Genomic DNA, 13,246 nt, shown 5'->3' with positions numbered 1-13,246 from the left:
TATGCTGTACACACTGCATGAAACACTTAGAAATATGTTCACCTAGTTTAAAAAAAAAAAAAAAAAAAGCTTAGGCAGGTTAGTTATCTGTCAGAGGGGATCTCCTTCCTGACAACCAGGTTGAATGAACGAACTGGACAAAACCAACTTCAATCTGTCAACCACAGGCAGGAGAGCAGGGACTGAACACACATCTGGACTCACTTCCACCTTTTTAATCTCACCTCTCTAGTGGGGTATAAGTGGCAGAAGGCAAGACAGCAAGCAGCAGCAAGCTACATCAAAGGAAAGGGTGAAAAGAGACCTGGAAACCTGTTAAGATGTGGTGACGACCCAGGTAATGACCACAGACATTGCGGGACCAACGTTACTAGACTGAACACCCAGGGATGAAAATTCACCCTAAATGTGACCAACAGGCTAACAGCTTTTGTTTGTAAGTAAGTTTAGTATCACTGGCCTTTTGGCTAAGATCAGTTATAAATAAATTTAGTACCAATGGAATTTAAACTCCTGTTTGCCTGGCTGCACAACTCATTATCTGTCTTCTGTGACCCTGCTGGCTGGAATAGGAGGAAGGCTGGGAACAGAAGACGCAGGCCCTCTGTACAGGCAGAAACGGGAGGACACCAGAGGCTCACAGACTGTAGAGCAGGCATCCCCAAACTACGGCCCGCGGGCCACATGCAGCCCCCTGAGGTCATTTATCCGGCCCCCGCCGCACTTCCAGAAGGGGCACCTCTTTCATTGGTGGTCAGTGAGAGGAGCACTGTATGTGGCGGCCCTCTAATGGTCTGAGGGTCAGTGAACTGGCTCCCTGTGTAAAAAGTTTGGGAACCTCTGCTAGAGTCTGGTATCTATCCTGCTCAAGTATCTCCACATATAATGACTGTGACCTAACATGGTTCCATTCCATCCATAGTCTATATTAAACAAAGATGAAACCAGTTAAGTCTCTGCTCTAAAGTAACACCTCTGAGTAACTATATATAAAGTCCTTGATGGTTACAACCTTCAATTGATTTTCTGTGATGTATATGAAAATGATTTTTTTTGAAAAATCTCAATTAATGGGATTTGAAAATATTAATAGTTTATAAGTACATAGTACCCAACCAACAACAGTTCTGAGTAACTCACCTGCCTCTACCTAAGCCAGGAGAGGATTCAAGACTGCTCTGCTCCACCCGCCCGGTCCCAGCATCTCTCTTGGCATAAGCTGGAGGGTTCTGTATGCGGGTTCTAGGTTGGCCTGTCTGCCTTGTTTGTGGGCTCCGCACACCGTTAATTAATCGATCCGCAGTCAAGTTAAATATCGATGGGCTTTCTAATAGCCCAGGTCCTCTCTCTGTACTAGGAATGGCGTGGCGCAGATGGGATTTACTAGGATTCCTGCAAATGAAATGTTTGTAAAGGCTCAGTTATGAATGATCACAGCATGACAAAATGAGCATGCTCACACAAGAATGTCTAAGGTAAAATGTGCTCTCTATTTAGAAAAAAATTTTAAAAAATGGTAAGAACAGTTAATGCATGATATGTTTGATAGTGCTGACAGTGTGAATCTGTAACTGCAGTATCAATGTTCAAATGAAAAGCAGGCACGCACAGCTGCAAGCTGCCCCAGAAGACTTTGAGAATAGCCCCGTGTGTAGGCATCCCAGTAGCACTTTGGGCAATTCTATGCTTCAAGTAGTTTTACCTCAGGTGAACATTACTAGTGGTCAACTCTATCATCAGTGATGGTCAGGAAAAGCTCTTTACTTAGTAAATGGGACTCATGCACATGATGAGAACAAGCAACATTTAACACATTTTGTTTTGCTTTGCTTTTAAAGCATACAATGTGGCAGTGACCTCTTACTACAAACCGTGATAAAACAGCATTTTGTCACTCAGGGAACTTGCCTGCTTCTCGGAGGGTACTGTCTCAGTGAAGACAGAGGAGATGCTGTGGGTTTGAAGGTTGGAGACGTAAAACCATTTATAAATCCAGTATTTGGAAATGGAGTTACCTAGAATTCATTAAAAACAAACAAGTCAACAAGCCATAACCTGACTTCAAGTTGGTTAACACTACCCCAAGTCACTTTTTTTTTGTATTTTCCTGAAGTTAGAAGCATGGAGGCAGACAGACTCCCGCATGCACTTGACCGGGATCCACCAGGCATGCCCACCAGGAGGCGATGCTCTGCTAATCTGGGGCATTGCTCCTCCATTGCCACTGGAGTCATTCTAGTGCCTGAGGCAGAGGCCATGGAGCCATCATCAGTGCCCCGGACAACTTTGTTCCCATGGAGCCTTGGTTGCGGGAGGGGAAGAGAGAGACAGAGAGGAAGGAGAGGGGAAGGGTGGAGAAGCAGATGGGCGCTTCTCCTGTGTGCACTGGCCATGAATTGAACCTGGGATTTCCACACATTGGGCTGACGCTCTACCGCTGAGCCACTGGCCAGGGCACCAAGTCATTTCTTGATGTGTCTGTCAAAGAGGCTATGTTCCATTTTATATTTAACATATTCGTGGGTTTAGGAAGAACACTGTGTAAGATTATTGCTAAAGGGGAAAAGTCAGGCTGGGGCTAAGACCTTGAAGAAGCTGATTCCCACACAGGGAAACTGACAAGAAGAAAGTGCCTGCAAGACCCCCACCATGCTTGTCTGAAGAATCCAAGCATTCAGCCTATTGGACTGTATAGCACTATCCCAGAATGGTAACAAGTCAGCAATTCCTCCTTATTCCCAATGACTTAATGGAATTTCTCAAAATGCTGGGGGAGATAGATGTACCTGAAACCTTGTTAGAATCCCCAATGTATTAATAAGAAATTCCACAATCTAAAAGAGTCAGACTACTTAGAAATATATCAATCACTCCAGAACTAGACTTAGATGACTGTTGTTCATGGGAAGACCCATCAAAATGAACCATTTCATGTATGCACTTTTACATGAGGAACTCGGAGAGTTGAGGAAATTTTGCTCAACAGTTTAAAAATAAATTTGTTGCTAACACAATTATTTAACATAACTTGCTGAGAATGAATAGGACCCTCTTCACTTCTGCTCAAAATGCAGTCATTTTAGAGCAAGCAAAGAGCCTCAGACTCCAGACAGGGGACAGTCCCAAATGGCCTGGACAGGGATATGTGTGATTAGAGAAATTGGAAAAGCAACCTAACCAAGAACTAAACAGCACAAGCATGGCAGTGGCCTCCTTTGGAGAAATTATTCAACACAAGAGAGTAAGAACTCTCTTTCCTTTTACTAACAAGTGATACTAACAATTTGGCTACAAATGCAGTAACTACTTCAAAAAAGTAGTACATTTTCATACCATTAGGATTTACTCGAGACAGACACAATGTTGCATGTTAGCACTTGTCTGCTACTGTCTTTCACTGAATGGTTCTAGACTTGAGGAGCTCTGCCAATGAGGACTTACTTCTCCCGACTCGTTTCTCTCCCCATCTGTCCTCACATGCCACAGATGCAGTCCACACACCTTAAGATACATTCAATAACCTGTACAGATAGAGCTTACCAACCTCATCTACCCAGTCCCCACCTCAGCCATGCCTTAGCTCAGAAACACTCACCACCCCACCACCCCAGGCGCCTCTGCACATGCCACTCATGCAGCCTCCTTCCCTTCCAGCCCTTCTGATACGCTTCACTTAATGACACAATACTTGGTAAACCCCTAATTATAAGTTTCACAGAATTCTGTGTCCCATTTTTGCAATAATCACCTGTTTGACTCATCTACCTTTTCCAGCCTGCTCTTCTTTCATGGACATACATCTTTACATTCTAGTGGGTAACAGGCACCCACCCTCCAGCTGAGTCAACGCTCCTTGTCTCAGGCTCACCCTCTTCAATCACCACCCTTCTTATACCCATCAGTGGTAACAAAAGCCTCAGATGACACCCCCACATGGTGAGGCCCAGCTCATGTCCCTCATAGCCACACAGTTGATGGACCCCCCAACTTTCCCTCATGTGGCCCACAGCCATAGCCTCAAAATTCTGAACTTGATTCCTGCTTTCTGAGCACAACCTTCCACACATTCTACCCTTCCATCACTATGGTTCCCACTAAACCTGCTGGAAACCCAATGCAAACCTCCAATCCCCCTGGTTGGCAAAATGTGGTTCACAAGCCACATGCGGCTCTTTGGCCCCTTGAGTGTGGCTCTTCCACAAAATACCACGTGTGGACGCTACCTCGAGAAGGAATGTACCGACTTATATAGTGTAAGTTTAAAAAATTTGACTCTCAAAAGAAATTTCAATCGTTGTACTGTTGATGTTTGGCTCTGTTGACTAATGAGTTTGCTGGCCACTGTCCTATCCAATCAACTTAACCTACCTCCCAGGCAGGAGCCAAATGACCACTTCTTTTTCTGCCATGGATTAGCTCTGACACATCTACTGCATCAAACTCATGCCTAGGGCCTGCCACCTAACCTTTCTAATATATGTACCAGCAGAGGCGAAGAAATCTATGGACTGCAACCATAGGCTCTAACGGAGGCCAAAATATGTCAAATTAATCATGCCAACCAAATATAGGGCTGGTATGTGAAATAAAACTTATAAGATGGCATGTCTTTTACTTGCCCTCAAATATTAGAAGCTTACTAGAGAACGATATTCTTCTTAAAGACATCCCCTACCTCCAGCCCCACCCCATGCTTACAGCTTCCTGGCTGCCATCAGTCCAGAGCTTGCATCGCACTTTGTTTTACTAGGGGTACAGTTCCTTACCATTCAGGAAAGGAAATTCTAGACAGGAGGGCAGGTAAACTGGACAGGATTGAAATGACAGTGTTTGAAGGTTTTTTAACGTATGTGGCTCCTATTTATCTCCTGATTAAATTAAAAACTACCACAGAACCAAAAGGTATGTTTTTCCAGAGCAAATTGCAGACATACCTGGTTCGCTTATCAAAAACTTTTATCCTTCAAAGCAGTGGTAGTCAACCTGGTCCGCTACCGCCCACTAGTGGGCGTTCCAGCTTTCATGGTGGGCGGTAGCGGAGCAACCAAAGTATAAATAAAAAGATAGATTTAACTATAGTAAGTTGTTTTATAAATATTTATTCTGCCAAACTTAGCAAAAATCCAACATAAAGTACCTGATAAGTAATAATTATTATATACTTTAACTTGCTGTAACTCTGCTCTATAAATTTTATAAAGTAAAGTTACTTCCCTACTTTATAAATCATCATTACTGTGGAACTGCTGGGCGTTAGAAAATTTTACTACTAACAGAGGTACAAAAGTGGGCAGTACATATAAAAAGGTTGACTACCCCTGCTTCAAAGCATCCAGTGCAGTGTCTACAACAAAATTTTCTGTTACATAAGCGACAAGACGGGACTCACTCACCAAAGGTGGATCGAGATAGCTGTGTGTTGCTGACCATGTCTGCGGGGCAATCAGGCTGTACAGAGGGAACTGTTGCTGGGGGCTATAGATGGGAGGTAAGTAAAACGATGCCGTATAGCGGTGCTGTGTGTAAAGGCTCATGTCCAGAGGCCTAAATCCATTCTTTGGCAAAAATGTATTTATAGCTATTGCCTTTGCTTTTATCCGTGCCTGTGTAAAATATAATGAGTGTCTATTAGAATACTTCAGAACACAGTACTGATTTACAAATAAAATATAACCAGTGGTCTCGTTTACCTTAATTGGTTTTCCTTGAAAAGTTTTGACTTCTTCTCGCAGATATTTGTAAGCCTGAGGATAAAATCATCCAAAATACCATTGCGTCAATCTTTTAAATAAGATGAACTGATAGCTCAAATAGGAATTATACAGTTAAAATATAGTGGACAAGACCAGAACTGTGATTCTTAAAATTTGTTGGGCCACAGATTTCTTAAAAAAAAAAAAAAAAACCTGATAAGAGCTATAAAATCTGTACCCGAAATTCTCATATACAACATCTATATACATTTTTAAAGTATTAATAGATACAATGAAAGTCTTCCAGAGACCAGAGGCTAAGAATCCTGATATAGGGAAAGCAGGGGCCGAGTTCCTAGTAATAATTCCTTGCAACTGGGATTACAGTTTGGGAAAGGAAAAGATTAGGATTGCAATAGTCAAAAGTTCTTACTCTTTTCCAAATCCCACTAACAATGAAGGCTATCCCACCTGCTAGTGCTTCTCCTAGTGCCAGTGAGTGTCCATCCCTATCCAATTAAAGCCCACCTTTCAAATACTCATTTCTCTCTCTGAACCCCCTGTATTCACACCATTTAACACTGAACACTCTGCAGACTTCCTTTACAATACAGTCTACTGGAAACCCCTGAGGAAATTCTTCCTTTATGGGCAGGGAGACAATCCTAACTTCTGTGTCTCCTCCACAGCCTTGGTGTCCTTTTAGGTCTCTTGTAACACATGTGATGCAAAATAAAAGATAAGGTCAGGTGCAAAATAAAAGATAAGGTCAGGTTTAATTTCCCAAAATACTTGTCAAATATTAAAACCTTTCTCTGTCTGGATACAAGAACAGAACTAATTGTTCTTGGCCATTTGTCTTACATGTCCTTAGACTGTATGTGATATGCTTCTCATATTGCTACAAAAACTGTGTCCACAAACACCTATTTAAGTTTCCACAACTTGATTTCCTCTGCACTTTGTATTCAAATTTAACCCCATGATGTAAAAGTCAAACCAACACCCAAATTTAGTCTCACTATGCATATGTACTAACTGTTAAGCATTGGTAAAAACACTGTACGTCTTGGGGAAGCTTACCTGTTGTGCATCAGCTTCTGTTTCAAATGTAATAAACCAATTATCATTATAGGCAAATTCACAGTTTATAAATTTTGGTAAATTATCTCCTTTAAATAGTGCTTCTACTTCCTACAGTAAAAAGAAAAGTTAGAAGTTAATTCTCAATCATGCCATCTTTTGTTCTCACCAAATAAAAATGATGTATGCTCTTAAAGACAGATCCTTAGAGCCTAACATACTGATATCCAATAAATCTCGCCTTCAGAAGGGCTCAGGAGTTCAGTGTGGTTTCTAGAATTAGGGTCCCACTGCCACAGGAAAGTAAGTCTACAACTACTGACAGTTTTTTCTACTTCCAAGATATTAAGGTAAATTAACATGAAAATATTTCATTTTACCAGGCGGCTGGGAAAGTAGGGAGTCATTTAAGAAATTTAAAAACCAGCTGGACTTTTGCTTCTGGCCAAGATTAGCCAGATTTATCCTCCCACATGAAACAGTTAAAAACAAAAGACAAAAGACATGAAATAACATGTAGTTTTCAGATAGTAGACCTCAGGCTGTGCAGCACAGGTGAGCTCAGAACCCGGCTCATGTGTGGACTTTCCAGGCTGCAGTGCTAGGGGGGCAAGCAGAGCGCAACCCAGGCCAGCCGGCTCAACCTTGGGGCCTTCTGTCAGCACAGGGAAATCAGCTTTGCTCTCACCTAACAAACACCCCTAAAAACCAAACTGTCACCAAGTCTGAACCTCAGAACAAAGCTCAATAATATTCAGAGGAAGGAATAAATAGCATTCAGCACCCAATGCTTGGCATTTATTCAAAGTTCATGCAAAAAGAATAGAAAAATGTGACCTATGAGAAAAATCAACCAATCAACAAAATAAATATTTTTTTTTTACATGCACTGTGTGAAGACTTCTCCATTCTCTCAAGGCAAAACCATCTGTTTTACTACACAATGCAACTCAGTTTAAACATCTGGACAAGTCACAGATTTTATAGCAATTATTTAACAGTAAGTTACTTTTCATGACTCTAATATTGTGGTTCCCTAAAATTATTGCCTAAGTTAGAAGTTCTCAAATTATGATCTCTAAACTCCACTTAAAGATCTCTTTGCCTTTTTACCATCGCAGCATCTACACTGCCGCAGGCCCGTCAGTTTGAATGAAGCACAAGCTACTCTGGTGTTCACTACACTCTTTGCAGTGTCCCTACTGTGAAAATATTTGTTTTGAAAAGTTACGTTCTTTATCTTAACTTGTGGGTTTATTATTTTAAAATGAATAAATATTTAAACCATTTCTTTTCATTTCTAAATATTGAAATTAACTATGTTTTAAAGTGTAGTGTGGAGTCCTGAGCCCAAAATGTTTCAGAACCACTGTCACATATGAATCACATTGTAACTACCCGTGTGTAAATCCTGGGAAGAAAGGATTACTATACATATAAAATTTTTAAAAATATAATCTCCAAAAAACAGAAGTAAACAAGGCAGCACACATGCATACACCCCCTGCCCCAAGTAGCCTTCTGAGCAGAAGTGACTTACTTCTACAGGGGTGGATTCAGAGATTTCACGTAAAATTACTATGCAACGATTCTGATTTGGCCTCACTTTTTCACCCTTCTCATCCACTTGGACTAAAGGTAAAGCTATAAAGAGAAACAAATGGTAAAACAAAACATTAAAACAAACCAATCATTTACATTGTATTATGATATAATACAGATACTCCAAAGAGATGAAACACATTAAAGAAACCTGTATAACTGTAAACTAGCAAAAGGCTTTAAGCTAATCTTGCATGTTCCAGTTCTCAAAACTATAAAACAAGAGAATTTGAAGTCCTATAAGAGCTATAATAAATGTAACACTATCAAACAAACAGCTCAATAACAATTACAATTCAGCATTCATGAGTTTTCCTTTCTATAAGTCCCCAAATAAAATAACTTTGTCTTATTACAACTTTTCATTTTGAATTCATAAGAAGTGTTTTTAGATTAAGAAAGTGGCTGGGCCTTATAAGTGAGACAGGTGGAACTCAACTGATATATAAAATAGGTTTCTGTTCTAACTGAACTTTCAAAAAAAAAAAGGCAACACTGGATAGCACAATACTGTCTCAAGAAACAGTGGTATAGTTTTCAGAATTCAAACTTCATGGGTTTTGTTTGCATCTTCTTCATTATCCATTTCAATAATTTAATGATCTTATATTTGCCTAAGAGCAGAAAGTAGAGGAAAACATTCATTTGTGAACAGTTAAATCCAACTGTACTTGTAAGTAAGATGTTCATCTTTTTCTAGTAAGAAAAAAGCTTCACTGACTGCAGTGCAAGTAACTCAGGGAGAATAGGAATATGTAAATACTTCTTATAAGAGTCAGGTGGAAAGTTATGGCAGTAACTTAAGAAAAATGGGGTAAGTTGGGCGTGGTGATGTCTCATCATTTAGGAATATTTGAGTGGGGTACGGGTACATATATCACACTGTTCTCTGTGAAGAATTCCTAGTTGGAGCTGTTCATTAGAGCAGTACTAAGGAGGGAGATTATAGAAATTATTTACCTGGTAACTGTAAACCATATTATAAAAAGTGAATTTTAAAAATAATTCTGTCTTTAAAAAATCAAACATATTGCATATTTAATATGAAACTAATTTCCACCAAAACCATTTTGGGCAGGAGTGGATGTGTTTGTAATCTTGACCACGATAAAGTTTCACTGATGTATACATATGTCCAAACTGATTCAGTTGTACACTTTAAACACACACAGTTCACTACATGTTAATTATACCTCAGTAAAGTAGTTTTTTAAAAATAACTAAAATGGCTAGGTTGTAGAAGACTCAATCTGCAAAGCAAACCAGCAACAGCAAACTATACTTGTGACATGGCAGGTAACTCTTTATCCACATTTCCTGAATTACTGTGGGTCTCTGATATACCCATTTAAGCCTTTCTTTGATGTTGCCAAATGTCCAAGAAACCTCATTCACAAAACCTTTTTAGGGAAAAACACAATTTCACCAAAACTTCAGCAGGAAGGTCTATTTGAAAGAAACTACTTTAATATGCAAATTAAAACATTTACTTTACCCTTAATACCAGTATTTATTTTACTTTTCACTCATATCACAGCTTCTTTCACCTCTCCACTGGCCTTTTCCACTTCCGGGACCTATGATCTGTTATGGAGCCCATCAACCCCCAGTGCCACAGGCACTTCACAAGACACGGGGCTGGTCAGAAAGGCCTACATGGCAGGGAAGACACCACTTGCCATGAAGGACCTTAGCACTGAAAGGCTATGGATCTAACGGTCACACTAGTGAGAACAATCCTGTCAAGACCAGGTACAGTGCAGCCTAGACTGTCGTTTACTTACATCTCAGCACTTCAACAATCAAATCCAGGTCGGTGCTGAGCTTCTTGATGTGGTCCAGATTAGCCACCGTGGTGATTGGCACGTACTGATCACTGTCCATCTGCGATATAAGGTACATGTCACTAGCAAGGTTCTCCCTGCAGAAAAAAGACAATCTCTCTTAATTAACACTTCTTTAAGATAAGCCTTGCAAGGGTACGAGTGTGGCATGATGTCACTCCAGAGTTAGTTGGAACTGAGTTCCAACTCTACCTACTATTTGCCTTGGGTCATTTTTTTCAAAGACATGTAGGGAGGGAGAGATCAAAAGGAAAAATACACTGCACGTTATACAATCAAAACTAATGAGCAAGTAAATCTTTACAAAGTATATATAGTTTATCTGTTGTAAAGAGTGTTTAAGTAGCTTATTAAAAACACAAATGCAATTTTTTAAAGGAAATCCAGCTGAAGAACAAGAAAATAAAAATTTGGAAAGACCAGGAAAGGTTGGTGCCCAAATGCTTGCTATTCAGTCTGGAACACTTGCCAGAGAAGCAGCAGATCCACCCGGCTTCCCAGCACTTTCTATCAACCAGCATTAAAAAGAAGGAAACCTGATGATAACATGACCTACAGGGTCACCGGGTTAAGTCACAGATAACCAGTAATCTGTGTGAAGATGAATTACTTCCTGGTATTCTGGCCTATGATAAACACTTTTAATTATTAAGGCAGGCCCAAAGACAAACCTAAAAAATCATCAATATTCATAGAAAATTTTACACATGCCAATCTGTTCTCTTCTTACTGAAAAAATTTACATTAGCTCAATCCCATCTTCGTGTCTATTCAGTTCTTCCATTTGAACTTTAAAGATTCTACTCTACTTTTCAACAGAAAAGGTATTATTCAGTGGAAATTATTAGGAAAAAAACACCTAAAACTAAGTGCTATATAAAAAAAACCCAACTATTACAATGTTTGGCATATTTTGAGAATGAGTATAGGAAATTTGCTCTCCAACTTTAGTATGCTAAAAAATACATCTGTGAGACCATCTAAGGCCCCACCTTCAGAGTCTGATTAGATTCCATGGGCAAAAGGTGGAACCCAGGAATCCAAATTTCAAAAAGTAACCCAGATAACAGTCGCCAAGATGAATTTGTGGACAACTGTGGGAACTCTGGCCTGAGGACATTCAGTTTGCCAAACTGTCAAACGTTATACTTACTCTTCTCGATGTCCTATTAATAGACGTACACAGACTTAGTAACAGCAATATACTCTATGTGAAGTGCCATATCTGTATATAATAACCAATGTACAACACCATAGGTATTAGGTACTAGAAAAACCACTACTGTCCTTACCTGGATAAGCAGAATTCCAACGTTTTTTTAAGTACTTCTCGGGGGTCCTCCTGGCTTTCTGGTTGAGACTCATTTCCTCCTACATAAAAGTAATGATCAAACCAGGAAAAATGGCTTAAAATTTACCAAGCAGAAGATACAGTACAAGAATACTAATGTTTTCAATATATATATTAATTTATCTTGTATAGAAAACATAAAAAAATACTATTCTGCCTATTAAAAAAGGAAACCAGAGGCAAACAAAAAAATTCCCTCTCCCCTAAACAAAAACAGTTTTGAAAAATAGTGTAAGATTTATTAGCAAAGTTCAGCTGGTGCTCTATATCACATAATACGTACAAGTTTAATGCTTTGTCTCAATTCTAAAAAGTACTTTTAGGTAGCCTACAAGAACACAGATACTAAATAAAGCAATAATAAAATATAAAGGAAAGAATCAAAATAAGGAAAAGATAAATACAGGCCAAAAATGTCAAGGACGGGGATAATAATCACCAGGCCATAAGGACTATACAGTTTCTACATGATAGCCTTATAAACAATCTTTAAAGTTCCAGAGAATCAGTCACAAGTAAGAAATTATGGAGTCTCAGGGTTGCTACTGAGAACACTAAGTAACAGATCATTAAGAGGAAACTTTACAGCTGAGAAACCTAATAAACGTACTTCAGGTAGGTGGTCATAGTCAAAACCACAGTGAAAATCATGCTGATACAATGTACCCTTAACATGATGGGATAAAAGTGGCACTTGGCCTCCTTGGCCTTCCAGCCCCCAAACCCATAACACTGGTATGATCACAAAAAACAAACAAACACAACAACCATCAAACAAATTCCAATAGAAATATTAGAAGAGTACCATACAAAGTAACTGACCAATCTTCCTCAAGGCTATTAAGGTCTTAAAAAACAGGCAAGTCTAAGAAACTGTTATAGCCAAGAGAAGCCTAAGAAGACATGACAACTACATGTAACGTGATACTCTGGAATAGGTAAAATGTACCAATACTGATGCACTAATTGTGGCAAATGTATTAATACTAATAATGTAAGATGCTAAGAATAAAAGGATGTCCTGGCCAGTTGGCTTAGCTATGGAGCATCAGCCCTGAATGTGGAAGCCCTGGGTTAGATTCCTGATCAGGGCACACAGGAGAAGTGACCATCTGTTTCTCCATGCCCCCACCCTCTCTTCTCTCTCTCTCTCTCTCTACCCCTCGCGTAGCCATGGCTCAAATGGTTTGAGGATGGCTCCATGGCCTTGCCTCAGGAGCTAAAATACCTCGGGTGCTGAGCAACGGAGCAGCAGCCCCAGATGGGCAGAGCACTGCCCAGTAGGATCTCTGGGACACATTGGGAGTCTGTCTGTCTGCCTCCCTGCAAGAAGAAGAAAGAAGAAGAGAGAAGGAGAAGGAGAACAACAACAACAACTGGAAGCCTGGGTCTATGGGAACTCTCTATACTCAACCTTCTTAATTTTTCTGTAAGTCTAAAACTGTTCTGAAACAAATAGTAAGACAAGAGATTCAAACTTAACCATATCAATTACCATAGTAAATATTAAATGTTCTAAACACTTAATAAAAGGCAGAAATCAGAAAACTTGACTTTTTGTAAATAAATAAATGATATAAAAAGCAAGACTCAATTGCTATCTATAAAAAATGTACTTTTTTGTGACAGAGAGGAACAGATAGGGACAAGACAGTAAGGGAGAGATGAAAATA

The 13,246-nt window shown here is 39.6% G+C and overlaps 1 protein-coding gene across 6 annotated transcripts in view; it reads right to left on the bottom strand.

Annotated features, from left to right (window-relative positions):
* Positions 1 to 13,246, bottom strand: part of LARP4B (La ribonucleoprotein 4B) — a 95,520-nt gene that overhangs the window by 15,134 nt on the left and 67,140 nt on the right. For 3 of the 6 annotated variants that reach the window (XM_066233234.1, XM_066233233.1, XM_066233231.1), the window contains 8 exons: positions 11,515 to 11,593; positions 10,163 to 10,299; positions 8,317 to 8,420; positions 6,777 to 6,887; positions 5,691 to 5,744; positions 5,394 to 5,603; positions 1,909 to 2,015; positions 1,141 to 1,392 (listed from right to left, as the gene is read on the bottom strand). In XM_066233234.1, coding sequence (XP_066089331.1) covers positions 1,141 to 1,392; positions 1,909 to 2,015; positions 5,394 to 5,603; positions 5,691 to 5,744; positions 6,777 to 6,887; positions 8,317 to 8,420; positions 10,163 to 10,299; positions 11,515 to 11,593 — 1,054 coding nt within the window. Of the gene's footprint in view, positions 1 to 1,140; positions 1,393 to 1,908; positions 2,016 to 5,393; positions 5,604 to 5,690; positions 5,745 to 6,776; positions 6,888 to 8,316; positions 8,421 to 10,162; positions 10,300 to 11,514; positions 11,594 to 13,246 lie in introns of those variants that run through there. The other 3 variants (XM_066233235.1, XM_066233232.1, XR_010725673.1) reach the window with 2 other exon arrangements.

The sequence above is a fragment of the Saccopteryx bilineata genome, chromosome 5 (genome assembly GCF_036850765.1).
Source record: "Saccopteryx bilineata isolate mSacBil1 chromosome 5, mSacBil1_pri_phased_curated, whole genome shotgun sequence".
In the NCBI taxonomy this organism is placed as follows: Eukaryota; Metazoa; Chordata; class Mammalia; order Chiroptera; family Emballonuridae; genus Saccopteryx; species Saccopteryx bilineata.
This window is presented reverse-complemented; position numbering and strand designations above follow the sequence as displayed.